Raw genomic sequence first — 17,151 nt, forward strand, 5'->3', positions numbered from 1 at the left:
TATGTGTGTGTATGTATGTATGTATGTATGTATGTATGTGTGTATGTATGTATGTATGTATGTATGTATGTGTGTATGTATGTATGTGTGTATGTATGTATGTATGTATGTATGTGTGTATGTATGTATGTATGTATGTGTGTATGTATGTATGTATGTATGTATGTATGTATGTATGTGTGTATGTATGTATGTGTGTATGTATGTATGTGTGTGTATGTATGTATGTATGTATGTATGTATGTATGTGTGTGTATGTATGTATGTATGTATGTATGTATGTGTGTATGTATGTATGTATGTATGTATGTGTGTGTATGTATGTATGTATGTATGTATGTGTGTGTATGTATGTATGTATGTATGTATGTATGTGTGTGTGTATGTATGTATGTATGTATGTGTGTGTATGTATGTATGTATGTATGTATGTGTGTATGTATGTATGTATGTATGTATGTATGTATGTATGTGTGTGTATGTATGTATGTATGTATGTGTGTGTGTATTTATGTATGTATGTATGTATGTATGTATGTATGTATGTATGTATGTGTGTGTGTATTTATGTATGTATGTATGTATGTATGTATGTATGTATGTATGTATGTATGTATGTATGTATGTGTGTGTGTGTATGTATGTATGTATGTATGTATGTATGTATGTATGTATGTATGTATGTATGTATGTATGTATGTATACATGTATGTATGTATGTATGTATATATGTATGCATACATGCATGCACGCACGCACGTGTGTGTGTGTGTGTGTGTGTGTGTGTGTACGTGCGTGCGTACGTCCGCGCGCGCTTGTGTGTGCCTGTAGATCAATTTTTGAAATTTAACACTGAAACTCAAACTCATACTTTTTGAAAGGAACAAAAAACTATGATTATAGGGGAATCTTCATTCTCCCAAGTGTGACAACACTCATTCATCACTGTAGCAGTTGAGTGTAAACGAATGAGCACTAAAGTTTGCAATGATTGATTCCTTGACTACATGATTGTGAAATGAGTCAAGTGGATCTAGTCATAGAATTGTTGTTTTTTTATATGTCAAATTTTGTTAAACATGAACATAGAAGGAACACGAGTAATATATTACAATTTACACTTATTTTGCATATCTTGGAATATATAATTAGTTTTGTAAAACACCCCCGACTTGACGTCAAACGAAGTAAATAATTAGCATGGCCTAAACTCAGCCTCAAGCCTATTTTATCACATTCTCGCAAACCAGAACTGTTATTTCTACCTCTTGGCCACGACGGTGCGTCTTTGAGGGTGTCGTAAAAGAGGCTGTGCTTTACGACGACGATTTTATCATCGGGTGCGAGTGTCGTGAGTTGATGCTGCAAATCGTATAGCGCCCTCTACGTTTAATAGTTCTTATACTTTCGATTTCCAGAAAGAGGCAATGCAACAGCTGACTATCTCAAATAGGAGGCCGGAGGTCACTGGTACAGCTGGTATTTCTGAACACACGTGAATGACGTATTCCGTTGTTTGTGTTTGTTGACATATATAGTGTTATGTATTTACTTATATGAGGTGCCGATGTCACGTATATTGTATGTAGTCACCATACTATTCATTTCGCCTTCATATCAGAAGCCAGAAAGGTAAGGTCGCCTTTATTTACAATGTAACAGAAGAACACTGTAAATAATGATTGGTTATTTTCAATATATTGCCAGGTGGTCCTGGACCTATTACGTAATTAGCAATTTATTTACCAACTTTACCAACCAATCTTAATTTATATCCCATAGTCATATATGATATTGTAAATTTGTAAATAGCTTGTAAAACATTCTTTCTCTGTTTTATAATGAATAAGATGCATTAATTAATTTTAATCTATTTTTTAATAGCTTCTGGTTATGATAGCTAGGGGTGGGGTGGGGATGGGGGTAGGGTTAGTCCTTCTTACAGTCAGAATAAGCCAGGACTTGATTGAACATTCTGATAATGTCTCTCTCCTATCTCTGTTATGGTTATGAACATTGTCACAATCGAGTCCCGTACTCCGTCTGCAAGCAGGACTAGGGTAGGTTGTTGTCAAGTTGTTATGAAAAACAAAACACAACATTTTTATCACTGTATTGTTCAGAAACAACAACAACAACAACAACAACAACACAAAAACTAAAACTTAAATAAACTATGTTGTGTTTTGGATTTCTAACAAACTTTTTGAAAAAAATGCAAGGGACCTGAATGTGGATTCAGTTGCAGTATTGAATTTTTTCATTTTTTGCACATTAACTTGTGTTCAGAATGATAACCAGTGTGACATTGGTATGTGGAGATATAGTTAATGGATACCTAGTCATGTCAGTGGTAAATAAATACATAGAAGCAGGGGATAGTATGATATACACAGCTAGAAATACACACGCAGATTACAGGACATGCCTGTAACAGGTAGGTCCTATGCAGACCCTGTAACACTAACAGGGTATGTAAAATAATTCCAGTTATATTGAGTGACATTTCGCCTCTTCAGGCTGAAAGGAATTGTCAAATTGTCTGTTTGCTGGCTTTCCTGCAAGGCGGTGTAGTGGCAACTCCACCACTCAATGGTAAAGCCAGCAAACGGAGACTTGGACAAGGCCAGGTTGAAGAGGTGAAATGTTACTTGTAAGTAATTGGAACCTTGGGTCATGTAACAAGAACTAATTATTGCTATAAAAACTTGATGAATGTATTAAGGATAAAATGACTAGGGAACTTACTGGTTGGTTTTTATACTTACTTACTGCCCTTTAACAAAACACTACAAGATCAACCAAATTTTGATGCTAACAGAGTTTTGTGATCTTATTTGTTGTAGGCAAAACTTAGAATGTCATTATGATATTGATACCATATGGACTAAGGAGGTCGGTACAAGTGCATTTGCCACTACCCCTCTCATAGCCGACATCAATGGTGATGGCTGGCAAGATATCGTAGCAGCCATTTTTACCGAAGACATAACTGTTGTGGAAGGGAACACAGGACAGCCCATCAGTGGCAGCAATTGGCCATTTAGTATTCAGGACAGCTCTTTCCATGCAAGTCCCTTACAGGTATGTCAGTGATCTCCCTATGAATGAATAGTACAACCATATTGGATTCTAAAATGACTTAATTTTAATATCACTTTGACCTCTATTTTAAAACAATTTGCATTGTGATCCTTCAATTTTTTCCTTGATTTGAACTGAGAATGGAATTGAGTTTTCTTGAACAAAGTAACAGAAAGTTTCTTTAGATGTAAAAGTTTATATCCAGGTGCATACTGTACATTAATATTGATAGTAACCCAAGTCTTATTGGTGATTAAGTGGATTACAAAGATGGGTTATAATCAATGCACAAATAGATCTACTTAGCCAACTAGCATGTCAGCTTGTGATCTGTCCTCATCAACAAACCCCATCAGGATGACGGTGACTTGTTATGTTGTCTTTATTTGAACAGTATGACTACAACAGAGATGGCGTACTAGATATCTGTCTGTCTACATCCAATGCAGAGATCGTATTCTTTGATAATAATGGTGTTCTCATGTATGGTGAGACTCTAAAGGTAAGTGTTCTTATGTATGGCAACGCTCTAAAAGTAAGTGTTCTCATGTATGACCTCACTCTAAAAGTAAGTATTCTCATGTATGGCAACACTCTAAAGTAAGTGTTCTCATGTATGGCAACACTCTAAAAGTAAGTGTTCTCATGTATGGTGAGACTCTAAAGGTAAGTGTTCTTATGTATGGCAACACTCTAAAAGTAAGTGTTCTCATGTATGGCAACACTCTAAAATTAAGTGTTCTCATGTATGTCAACACTCTAAAAGTAAGCGTTCTCATGTATGGCAACACTCTAAAAGTAAGTGTTCTCATGTATGGCAACACTCTAAAAGTAAGCGTTCTCATATACGGGGAGACTCTAAAAGTAAGTGTTCTCATGTATGGCAACGCTAAAAGTAAGTGTTCTCATGTATGTCAACACTCTAAAAGTAAGTGTTCTCATGTATGGCAACACTCTAAAAGTAAGTGTTCTCATATACGGGGAGACTCTAAAAGTAAATGTTCTCATGTATGGCAACGCTAAAAGTGAGTGTTCTCATGTATGGCAACACTCTAAAAGTAGGTGTTCTCATGTATGGCAACACTCTAAAAGTAAGTGTTCTCACGTATGCCATTATTTTAGGGAATAGAAATTGAATGATGAAGGATGTTTCAGTATGTAAACTCTGAAAGTATTATAAATTGTTTTTGCCTTTATTAGCCTCTTTATACAATGCCCGCATTTATATTGAATGTTATCGTGTACAATAGATAAAGTGATGTTGATTTGATGTATTGACTTTCAGATTCCAAACCTGGCTGTTGACAGACACTGGTATCAGAAAAAATCTTCGTACCACTTCGATCAAATTCCAGATGTTATATTGAAAAGCTTTATACCAGATGTAAGTGGTAGTTTCCGTAGTCTGATTGTACTTGTTGATAATGTTGGTGCTGTAAAATCATGTAACTTGTGCACACACACACACACACACACACACACACACACACACACACACACACACACACACACACACACACACACACACACACACACACACACACACACACACACATGTACGCATGCACACACGCACGCACGCATGCATGCACGTATGCATGCAGTCTTTTGATGCATGTGGTACTGAATTTGTGGGTCCTGAAATTGTTATTGAGATAAATGATATATGTGAAAACAAAAATAAAACTCAGTTTTAAAAGTTTGTGAATATATATATATATATATATATATATATATATATCATATAATTATACCATATTAGGATGGAACTGGCATCAGTCTGAACTTAGTCAGAAATGACATGCAGGCCTTACTTGGAAACTTTCATTAAATGTGTTATCAACTGTTTCTACTGTTCATAATATTAATAATACAAGCAGTAGGCAATGTGTTTAACCACAGACTAGGAAGAAATTTCTTCCTAGTCTGCAGTTTAACAGAGTTCCCTAGCTTGGACCATATGTCATTTCTGCCTATTTCATACTGACCAGTGAAAATGAATGAAATCAACACATTTCATCTCATTTACCATCCAAGTTCTTATTAAAATCACAAGGTATCCATTTCCCATAACAGAAACACTGAAACAAATGAATGAACAAAAAAATAATAATGTTCTCCCTTTGTTACTTACCCTCCATGTTCATACTTTCCAAGTGATACAAACACTAAAGTTCAGACTACATTGCTTTGATTTCAGCAACCATGTGCAGACTCTCTCACTAACCCACAAGAAGATCCTCTCTGGTCCCGTTACTATGGCGACTGTCAGGCTGGATTGATCAATAATGGTCAACACGTTAGTGTAGATTCTCACATTCTATCCACTCCTGTTATTGCTGATCTCAATAATGATGGAAAGATAGAAGAACTCGTCGTAGCTGTCAGCTATTACTTTGATACAGAATTTTATAGGTATTTATAAGAATGTTTTTGTAGTATGTGGATTTATACTGAACTGGGGGCGTCAAGAGAGTCTGAACACAGTATCTTAGAAGTTAGATGTGAAAAAATTAATCCATGACTTCATAACTTTGACCTTTGACATAGATCAATAAGGTTCAAGGCTGCAACCAAGTTGGTTACATATGCAACCAACTTTTCAGTGTTGTGACTAACTGCTGTGGGGATTTCGTATTTGCGGGCATCACTGGAGGTTCAATATAATGTCTCTAGAGACAACAATTTTCGTTGACCTTTACCTTTTTGAGTCAAAACTTTTTTTTTTAAATTTCAATTTCATCCACTGATCAAACAGAAATAAAGTGTTTTAGGGGATGTGTGTTCTATAAAGACTTGTTAGCCCTTAATGGGAATGGCATTCCAGGACACACGCATTTTCATTAACTTTTCTTTTCAGGAGTCATTTCATGATGTTACTCCTAAGTGACTATTACCTTCAGTGAAATGTCATGAATATTCATTGTTCAACCATTGCATAAACAGTTGTACTGACTCCCATGAGGCAATGTTGCCCACAGCAAAGATCTCCAAATGAGGTATAACTTCAAGTAGACGATGTGACAACCATAAAATGACTCTCCAGAACCCTACCCTAAGTTCATGAAAATGCCTTTATTTCCTGCATAGCTTTCCCCTTTAAACGATACTTCATCAATCTATGGAAATACACAGTGTTCTTTGCAGTGTCCTGGAGTAAGTTTATTATGCAAATCAGGTGCAGTGCTCTCCTTGAATAAAAAACCAAGGGTGTAAATTACCCCTTTTTTAATTTTTGTACACCCTCTTGATAAAATGAGTTTTTAGTTGTTCTCCAAACCACTTCAGTATGTGCCAAAATGATATCAATAAAACCACCAGACACAACATCTACTTTGTTGTTTTTTTGGCAAAGTATAAATCAAGTATTGGCAAAGTGCTAGGTCTTGCACTTTGACCCGTAACTATTCATTTTTTAACCCCCCTTTGTTACCTAGATGCTCTGGCCCTGGTCTCCAACCAACAACTACAGAAAATATAACTGCTCTCAGCCCTTTTGTGAGAAAATCTGGGGGGAGAAATCCTTTAATATATGTTGCCTAGCAGACATACCACTAAGTTGTTGAAATAGTAATTGCATTGTCTGTCAGTCTGTCTGTCTGTCTGTCTGTCTGTCTGTCTGTCTGTCTGTCTGTGTCAGTCTGTCTGTATGTATAAATGTGTGTGTGTGTGTGTGTGTGTGTGTGTGTATGTATGTATGTATGTATGTATGTATGTATGTATGTATGTATGTATGTATGTATGTACGTATGTATGTACATATGTATAAATATTCCGCTCCTTCTTAATTACAGCATACCTGAAAATCTACAGAAGTTGAATTTAGCACAGGAAGACTTGGACAATTATGTTGCAAGTGGACTTGTCATTTTCAACTTGACCTCTAAACTCATATTGAGACAAATTCCATTAGATTTATCAAAGGTAAGTAGTCCAAAAGTTATGCATTACAGGATGGTGTTAGGGTTGGCCCATATATGGGTTAGGGGTAGGATTAGGGTTAGGGTTAGGGTTAGGGTCTTGTAAGGAGCCATCCATGAAATTCATACAATACCTGTAATGTGTCACTTGACTTCCTATGTCTGGTTGACAAATATTTGACATTGTGTCCATTTTTATGAACATAAAGGTGGGGGGGGGGGGGGGGTTTAAAGATGTAGTTGTAAAATGAAAACCAATTTTGATGAATACTAGAAATTTAAGCAATACCTTCAACATAATTTGATATTAAGGTGAGAGCTTTCAACCACAAACTGTCAAGTTTTATTCACTCTATGATAGATGCTGCTGTTTATTATGATCTTGTCACAAAGTGACATGATTACTGAGAATGCACCCATAGATCTTAGGTAGAAAGTATTGTCCCCATCTCTCAATATTAATGAACGTCACATAAAAAATATTCACAAACCTGACATATTTGGAAGACTGGTGGGGGGGGGGGGGGGGCTAAAGATGTAGTTGTCATATGAAAATAAGTTGTTGAATCTAACCATGTAATATAGTGAAAATTGGCATAGATGATTGGGGGGGGGGGGGGGGGGGGCTAAAAGGTTGTCATAATTATGAAGTCAATTTAGAATAGCTTAATCATGTAAGATCGAGATAAAATTTGCCTAGAACAATGGGTAGTGGGCTAAAAATGACCTTGTAGCCAGACATAAAACATTTCATAGGGTCATAGTTGGATGCTATTGAAAACAATGGTATATATTGTGTAAATAAAGACATAGCAAACTTTCAGACATCAAAGGAATGTGACTAGTCCTAAGTTATTGTGGCTACTGGTAGTTTATGGTAGTTTAAACTCTGATCTCTGACGTCAAGCATTGACATATTATTTGCTGAGAGGCATAGAAACCTGCCCTAGTGAGTGCTGAGGCACTGTAATGTCATAGACATAAGAAATTGTGGGTCAAAAGTTCAAAAAAAGGTTACTGAGTGTACTGCAGGTTCCATTTATTATGTTTTATAAGTCATGATGGAATGTGCCATGGACCTTCAGCATGCATTTACTGTAACATGTATGTGTTGATGGCGTGTGCCATGGACATTTAGCATTTACTATAACATGTATGTGTTGATGGCGTGTGCCATGGATATTTAGCATTCACCTATAATAATAATAATGAAAGGCATAATAATCAAATACAAAAAAAAGTCAGCAATTACAATAAGATGGGAAAACGAGGAAAACAGTTGTCTAGCAACTAGTCAAGTCCGTTCCTGTCTTAACAAAACTCGACAAATATCTCTGGGCAAATTGTTCGCATTTTCTGAAAATAACTGTACAATGGATTCCTCCATTACTGGAGCTCAGCTCAGACTAGGTATTCTTCCTTTAAAAATTGAAACTGGTAGATTTTCTAATCTAGACAGGGAGGAAAGACTTTGTGATTTCTGCAAAAACGCAGTTGAAGATGAGATACATTTCCTTTTTCACTGTGGACTTTATCATGAATTTCGAGAGTTTCTGTTTTCAAAAGCTAGGGAAATATCTCCTCACTTTGACACAAGAGACGTTGTCGAAAACCTAGAATTTTTAATGACAAACATGCCATTTGACCTAGCAAATTTTGTTAGCGATGCTTTTTGTAAGAGAAAGGAATTTATGTACAATGTTTAAATATGTACGCTTACTTATTCATAAGTTAAAGATTTGTATTACCTTAGTGTCTTGTAAGCCCTAGGGGCTGGGTGTGGCTATGGGTAAGTCCACACATGACACTTTAATAAATAAACATAACAACATAACAACTGGGGTTCACTATTTACAAGCCTTCTGTCGAGAAGTTCACAAAACCTCAATATGTACAACCTGATGTAAAATAATCAAAACCAGATTATCCATTGTCACTTTTACATATTCATAGTATGGTAAATGTGTGTGATTGGAACATTATATCGGTAATGTATTTATCAGAATTTATTGAAAATGCATATATATAATATCTTGTAAGTTTTACACCAAATTCCAGTTTGAGAGTAAAATGAATTGCTTATCAGTAGTACTTGTTATCAGGCATTCCATGACATGTACTGCATATACTATGCAGTCTAACCAGCGTATAAAGATCTTCACATACTACACAAAACCAAATGTAATACACTTTATTCCATTGAACACAAAGATAAAAGACTATGTAGTTGGGCTATGAGGAGAATTGTTTTCGAAGCAGTTCTTGACCAGTGACAGCCAGAATAGCAAATCAGTAACTACAGTATAGAAAGGAAATCACCTTGTCTGTTTTGACACTCTGTATGTTCATCATGGAAACACTAAGATTCATACACAAGTTCTTTAGACCTAAAGTGGAAGAATAGAACTTGTGTATGAATCTTATTTGTTCATTTGCAAACCAGTGTTGTACTCATACTTGGTTCCAGTAAGTCTGCTTTCACTGTCACATTGTCACTGCAGTCCTTCTATCAGGAACCAAGTTCTTTAGATTGATGCACACTCTGTTGTTTGCTTCTAAGTTTACCTTTTAACCATGCACCCATGGCCAATACTTTATCTAATGACTTTGTAGTAAGTGAGACTTGTTGCAGTGTCTCTTGCACAATGCTTTCTTTGTATTAAAGTGGTATTATGTGAAGTATGTAGGGATTATATTGGCAGTGGTAATATATTACACACTTACAATAGTCGCAGTAGGAATACTTTTAAAAAACAAACATTTCAAGTAAAATACCCATTGACAATATTTACATAAATTATGTATATACAGGAGGTGTATATACAGCACATAACAGGTCACTGTTCACCCACTCTGATGCAACCACATAGAAACCAATAAGAAAGTGCACATGCTACACTTTAAGATAGCAAGATTGTATGAATACAGTTTCTTGCTACATTTAGTCTAAATGAATGAATGAACTAACATGCCATCATTGTATTTCTTTACAAGTACTTCAATAGCTTCAACAACATATTCCAAATCATTGTAAATGCATTCTATAAAAGCAAGACAAAAATTGATGTTTATAATTATATGCTCACACTTGTGATTTTCTTGTTTATCTTATGTTTCTAAAAAAATAAATAAATAAAGGCAAGTTCCGAATTCCCAGCCTATGCATTATTCAGCCCTACTGTGGTTGACTTAGATAGTACTGGTGGTATGCTAGAGATTCTACTTGGAACATCATCTGGTCATCTCTACGTCTTCAACTCTGATGGCACTATCAGACCAGGGTTTCCTGTTCTACTGGCACCAATACATGGTCAGGTAAATCTCACCTACTAACTCTGTCTGTGATCATTGTGATTTCAAACATGTTGAAATGTTGACAACCTTCACAGTCAAGTTTACAAAATCAAGTATAAATTTCTTTTACCTATCAATGTCATTCAGTACTAACTGGCTTTAAGGTACATTGTAAAATGTGTTTCAGAGACCAATATCCCAGAAATTCATAGTTCTTAAAATTCTCTCCAAACTTTGCCATGGAAGCGTGTTCCTACTCCTTTTGAAATAATGAAAGCAATTTTGGGGTTTCATCGTCTTGTTTTCAAGGAAATCAACAATCTTTTATTTTCCCATAGAGTTAGTAGAAGACAGATAAAGTATATTTCCTTGTTTGTTCTCTTGACAGATAGCAGTTGAAGACATAGATAAAGATGATGGACTAGAAATTCTTGTCACTGACACCGGCGTCAATGTTGTATGTCTCAGTAGTCATGGCAAAGTATTATGGGATAGGTCTTTATCTGGCTCATCATCAGCTGGCTCAAGAATTGCTGATATCAATTCTGATGGTGTCTTGGATGTTGTCATAGCAACTAACAATGGGTAAGTACTGTACATTTGACTTTGAAATCATTACAGAAATTGAAACTTTGCTGATAAAAATTTCATGAAATGTATATAAACTGTCAAAAAAATGTGATGTATGGTGCAAATTTGATTGATTTATAAAATTTTGCCAACACTTTTTTTGAAAATTATTTCGTTTTCTCAAATCACTGCTAGGTATGTGTGGGCTTTGAATGGAGACAATGGTGATATTTTGACTGGTTGGCCCAAAAAACTTCCCACCAAGTTACTTCCAAAGAATGTCTTGATAACAAGACTGAAAAATGATAAGGATTCTCTAGATATTGTAAGTATATATGGGTTATGTAAAGCAGTTACTAGCCCCACGGTAGTAGACGATGTTATTGATTTTAAAGTTGCACTGGCTGCAAGTGGAATATTTTTTGAAACTGTTTTGTTAGTTATAATGACTTACTCATAATATTGTACACCGTGAACAGTATTGAATCACCTGTGGTAAACATAGTTGTGAAGCTGTACACATATTATTATACAAGACATCCAATCATTGATTTTTGGTCCACACCCTGAAATCAGTGGCCCCAAAGTGATCACGATTTCAACCTGTTACTGTACTATTTATAGATAAATTCACCTCCAATAACTTGTCATTTTAATACTTTTCAGTAAATACATTGGTGGCTATCTAATTGAAAAAAAAAAAATACTCTAGTGCAGTTTTAACTTTGTTTATTCCCATCCATTTGATAACACATACATTAATTATAGTTATGTGTATGATTATTGTACAGGTAATACCATCTTATGATGGCAACCTCCACATCATCTCAGGTGATGGTAGATGTTCAGATGTGATTCAGCTTGGAGAGCAAACGCTAGTTCAAGTCCTGTCAGCTGATCTCGTAGCCGAGTCTCCAGGGCTAGAATTGCTAATATCAACATCAGATGGTACACTAATGTGTTTACATACAACAAATGATAACTTGGTACCTCCTTCAACCACCACCAGTGTTGGTGAATGGCCTGCGGAGACTAGGTCTCATAATGGGTTTACTTACTGGGAATCAAAGGTTTGTACAAATGAAAATCATGAAACCTGAAACAAAATGTCATCTGGCTTGACAAAAATCTCACTAACATTGCTACATTTTAACATCTTGCTAGACAAATATCTCTGTTGGTAAGATTTTTGTTGAGCCAGATGATGAAATATAGCAGTGTTAGTGGTATGTAAGGGTACCTAAAACATTAAACTGAGACCATGAACTGAGAGTCTCAGTTTGCACAAATAGTTATCTGAGACCAATCTCAGTTTGCCAATCTCAGATGGCAGAAAAAGCATCTAGCTTAGACTAGTCTCAGATGACAAATTCATCTATCTGAGAGCAGTCTGAGTTTGAGTTTTCAAAGACTACTCCATCATAGATGACAAAAAAGTCAGTCTACTTCTCAGCAAAAAACCAGTCTCAGCTGATGTGTAACACCTCAGTGTTACTATTTTTGTCAAGCCTCTGTTTCTGCTTTCATGATTTTAATTGTAATTTCAAACTGCAGTGTTTTTCACATTTATTGATTAGAGCTATTGGAAGTTTATCAGAAATGACACAAGTTTGTTAGTGTAACTGACTAATATGTATACAAATAAGTGATGCTATAGGAATGCCAAAGTGTCCATATGTATATCTGTCAGTCAGGCACAATATCTCACAATGATTTTACTTTAATATAAGAAAACAAAAGTTTGTAATTTCAGTGTGAAGGACTTCCCATTTGGAGGATGAGCTGCTATAAAATCTTAGAAATTGTCTGTAACATTCTACATACGTTATTGTGTTGCCTTGATCAAACTTTACATGTAATGGTGGCCACAGTGTGCTGGAAGAGTGTTGAAAGCACTATAGGATGCTTTTTACAAACAACAATGTCAAATGTCTTGATTTATTTTAATGATTCTGTCCTTTTTCAGGTTGGTGTAAAAGTGTCAGAAAACACAAAATCTCTTAAGCATGTAACAGGAACATCATTTCCAATTGACTTTGATATTTTGGATGAACATAGAGCCAAAAAAGTGTGGAACAAATATCATATCAAGGTAACTTTATCTTCAGTAGTTTACAGATTTAATACCTTTACCATGCATTTTGTGTGATAGCTTACCAGGTAACAAAAATCTCTGATGTTGACATGTCTTTTTATTATCATACAGTACCCAACCCCCCTCTAAAATGGTAAATAATAGTATTACCCAGCAATTGTTTCCTTTAAATTCAGTGAACAAGTTGTCTGTCATATTCCCCAACATCAATACTTTTAAGGTAGTAACAGTATTCTTGCACATATGCCGGCATGAAATACTTAGTTTATAGTATGTACATGAAGACCATTAAACCAATAACACCAAACAATGCGCAATAAATCTTATCACAATTTTGATACTGACCATACATCCCATCATTCTCTCTGACTCTTCAGTCGAATACTATGGGCTTCAACTATTTTCATTAAAAAGATAGACATATTGATTCAAGCTCACCTGTGTAGGTTACTGCATCAACAAAGACATTGAAACTTTCAAGACACTGTACACAATTTATGTTTAGTGATAGCAAAATCTGAATCTCTCGTCCACACCTGTGGACTTGTTCACTAGTCTGATGTTCTGGGGTTGGTCACATGGACTCATCACTGTAATCATGTGACAAGAATGGGGAACAAGTCCACGGGAGTGGATATAAGTTTCAGTTTTCAGCTTTCACTAAATATCAATTGTTAGTAGTGTCTCAAAAGTTTTAAATGTCTATGTTGGCTTTTTTTAAAAATGGCTAAATATGATATGCACTGCATTTGCAGTCAAAACTGTTGTGTCACTTCTAACCATCTGTGCATTAATCAATCTAAATGTTGTTGTCTGCCTTAAATGTACTGACAAAATTTTTTATTTTGATACTGTGTTTTCCTTTGTTAGGTGTATACTGGTACAGTGTTATTATACAATGAGACATTCACATCTCCAGGTCATTATCAAAAATCAATACAATGTCCCCAACAACCAATCAAAACAGTTGTACAGGTTCACATGACCAATCAACATGGACAGGTCTTTCTGGACTTCTTTCCTATCAGGTACTTAGCTTTAATATAATTTTTTTGTAAAAAAAAAATCATGTGATTTGAGAAACAAGAAATCACATGTTCTAGATTAATTCTGCTTGACCAGGGCATTGGTTTCACAGTGCAAGTGAACTTTATAGTTGTTTTCAATTACTCACAAAGTATTGTCGTCATTTCATTACACTTCAATGATGGACCAAAAATGTGTTCATATACAACATGAACAAAAGTTACAAAGACCAATAACTATTCTCTTGCAGACTAGTTTTATCCAAACAGACATGCTGGGTTTATTTTGAAATATGTACAATTAGATAACAACGCAAGCATCAAGAGTTTGACTGACAAGTCTGTTGGAAAAAAAAAGTTTATATCACCAGACTGGATATGTGTATGAGTATAGGAGGTAGAACTATACACAAAGCAAGTAGATAATTATGCAGTGTTCATTCAAATGCAGTATATATGGTTCAGGTGTTACCAGCTGCTACTCAGGTTTATAAATTGTAGAGTCCTACTAACTGGTTTATACTATTACTTGTCAGAATACATAATATGAAACCATTGTTGAACTTATTAGACTAACATACACATGCTTCTTTCTATACAACAACTTACAAATGACAGTCATCGAAAAAAATGAGATCGATAATAAATACACATCATGAATCATGACACACGGCAGCTAAACTCTGTGTGTGGGACATACTGTGTCATTCACAGCACTAAAGTTTGTTAATGTTCATAAAATATCAGCAAATTATCAAAATTATGTCTTGGAATATTAAACATATTTATGACTGGTGTTATCTTTGAAATTTCAGCTTCAATATGAGTGTACAACATGATCTGAAGTGGCTACTACTGTTTCCATTCTTGGCAATGACGTGTCTCCTACTCTTACTACACGGATATCCATCCATCAACCTCCTTCCGACGACACACCAATCAAAACAAAAATAACCAGGCCTTAATAGCTGGAATCTGGTACATCTTGATGACTTTTCAGGACTGTATGAATGAAAACTATTGCAAACTAAACTGTGTATGTGAATACTTCATGTCCAACATTGCAGGGTGAACCATCCAGGTACCTAAATTCACAACAGGTTATCATGTGTCAAGTGACTGATACATCTTAGTTACAACAAACAGGTCTCGTAAGCCCATTTTTCATGACTTGGAAGAAATGTACTGTATGACGTCTGGTGCGGACGACTTTGGAGTAGGTTTCACCAGACTCTTGTCTAGGTGATCTCGTATTAATGCCCCCAGCAGTGAAAGTCTGGGTAACCGAGACTATGTGAAATGTTATTCTCAGAACCAGCTTGGGGTTATATTCCATGTTAAGCAATGCAGTGTCACCAAAATGGAAAATTCTATGCACTAAAGATGACGCAAAGCTATGCATTATTCACAATTATGATTTTGCAAATTTGAAAGCACTTTGATTTTTAAAGACATAACTACACATCATCTAGAGTGTAGGATATGTCTTGTCATTCAGCCTTATCCGGCTTGTAGCGTGGCACGACACACTGACATCATCATCTTGCATGGTTTATATTTATTTGTTAGTACACCTGACTGTCAAATATATAAGCATGTAGTCCTCTAATAAATTTGAAACAAGTAAAAAAATCACCTGTTTCTGAAGTTTTGATGGTAAATAAAGTTTTAAACGTAAACTGAAGGACTTGTGGACCTCTTTCTCAAACATTATTGTAGTTGGAATGACTGCACTTCTCACGACAAGCTCATTCAGTCATCTCATATGCAAAACAACACACTCGGCAGTTTTATGATGCAGTACTGGTATATAGTGTAAAGGGGAAAGATAGTGAAGGGAATAGAACTCAATCTTTTTGTAATGAGTCTCACAAATTGGCTTTATCATACTATATACATATAGAGAAATGTGTAGTTAAAACTGTCTGTGTTATAATGAGACTAGTAGTCATGACTATTATATAGAGTCTTGTCAGTAGTCATGACTGTTATACAACTCAAGTCATCACCTTATAACCCGACACTGGTTCTACTAATGGGTACTCCAGTATCATATGTTGTCAACCTGTAACTGGAGCATTATATTTTCAATCAGACAACCAACAATATAAAAAAAAATCCACCTACTTGGAAGGATGTCTTTGTATTGGCAATACACCCATACAGGGAGTGTTGTGACTTACCAGATGTAAACTGAATGTCTTTTCCTACGGTATTGTTATCATCAATATATGTACCCAGTTATTTGAAATTTGAAGCAATGTGTTATTACGATAGCTTCAAACAAATCATGAGCAAAATATATTTTGTGACCCATTCTGACCATCAGAATTTTCAAGGCCCTCTTCCTTTGCACCCTCAATTTTTTCCACGGCCTCCCATTTTCTCCTCAGCCCCCCCCCCCCCCCCCCCCAGCGAAAAAACTTTTGACCAAAATATTTTCTCCTCAGCAGGACTGAGTGAAAGGGCCATGCATTATTCAATTATTGCTTAGATTGCAGTTTTCCTAAGAAAACCACATGCATCATGCTACTACAAATGTATCAATTTATGCTCAATAAGTGTTTTTTTCCGTAGAGCTCTGAGGTAGGGGAAATGTATTCAAGTCAAAACGTTGTCATATCCTCTGGTTAAATCTAGACTCTAGACAAGGAAAACAACAATCTAAAGGAGCCTTCAGTAACTATGAGGGGGGGGGGGAAGGGTCATGTTTTAGAAACCTGTCCAACGGGAGGGTCATATTTTAGAAACCCATCCAGGGGGAGGGTCACATTTTACGTTGACTCATTTTATGACCTACCTGGATTGTACTTGTTACCATACAGTGAGAAGATAAAATTCTTTTAAAATGCACTCTGCACTATTTCAAACAAAGTCTACAATTCTGTGATAAACAACACACATCCCTTCAAACTAAGGCTCATATTTAGCTAAACTGTGTGTATATTTACAATTTACTGTTTTCCACAAGTCCTAATGACATCTTGTGTTGCTTGGCTGTTTGGAAATATGTCATGTGACAGAGGACAAGCAGCACATTGCTCATTGTTTTAAAATGCATTTACATTGCCATACAAGTGCAAATGTGCATATCAGCCATATATGCGATTTCCATGCAAAGATTGACCTGTATTACATACATGCTGAAAACCAGTCTCTGGCT

General features: G+C 35.7%; 1 protein-coding gene across 2 annotated transcripts; it reads left to right on the forward strand.

The window, feature by feature from the left end:
* The first annotated feature begins 1,464 nt into the window (after nucleotides 1-1,464).
* LOC144452928 (uncharacterized) lies at nucleotides 1,465-15,654 on the forward strand. 2 transcript variants are annotated; one of them, XM_078144144.1, is made up of 13 exons: nucleotides 1,465-1,632; nucleotides 2,847-3,084; nucleotides 3,479-3,586; nucleotides 4,370-4,468; nucleotides 5,285-5,499; nucleotides 6,879-7,008; nucleotides 10,143-10,319; nucleotides 10,687-10,883; nucleotides 11,064-11,193; nucleotides 11,660-11,938; nucleotides 12,835-12,960; nucleotides 13,834-13,991; nucleotides 14,804-15,654. In XM_078144144.1, the coding sequence occupies exons 1-13, from the start codon at nucleotides 1,568-1,570 to the stop codon at nucleotides 14,940-14,942; spliced, it is 2,061 nt and encodes a 686-aa protein (XP_078000270.1). In that variant the 5' UTR covers nucleotides 1,465-1,567; the 3' UTR covers nucleotides 14,943-15,654. The 2 variants fall into 2 exon arrangements, with proteins under 2 accessions (XP_078000270.1, XP_078000278.1); XM_078144152.1 differs by lacking the exons at nucleotides 1,465-1,632; nucleotides 2,847-3,084; nucleotides 3,479-3,586 and adding an exon at nucleotides 3,728-3,750.
* The last annotated feature ends 1,497 nt before the right edge of the window (nucleotides 15,655-17,151 follow it).

Source organism: Glandiceps talaboti, chromosome 2, assembly GCF_964340395.1.
Source record: "Glandiceps talaboti chromosome 2, keGlaTala1.1, whole genome shotgun sequence".
Classification (NCBI taxonomy): domain Eukaryota; kingdom Metazoa; phylum Hemichordata; class Enteropneusta; family Spengelidae; genus Glandiceps; species Glandiceps talaboti.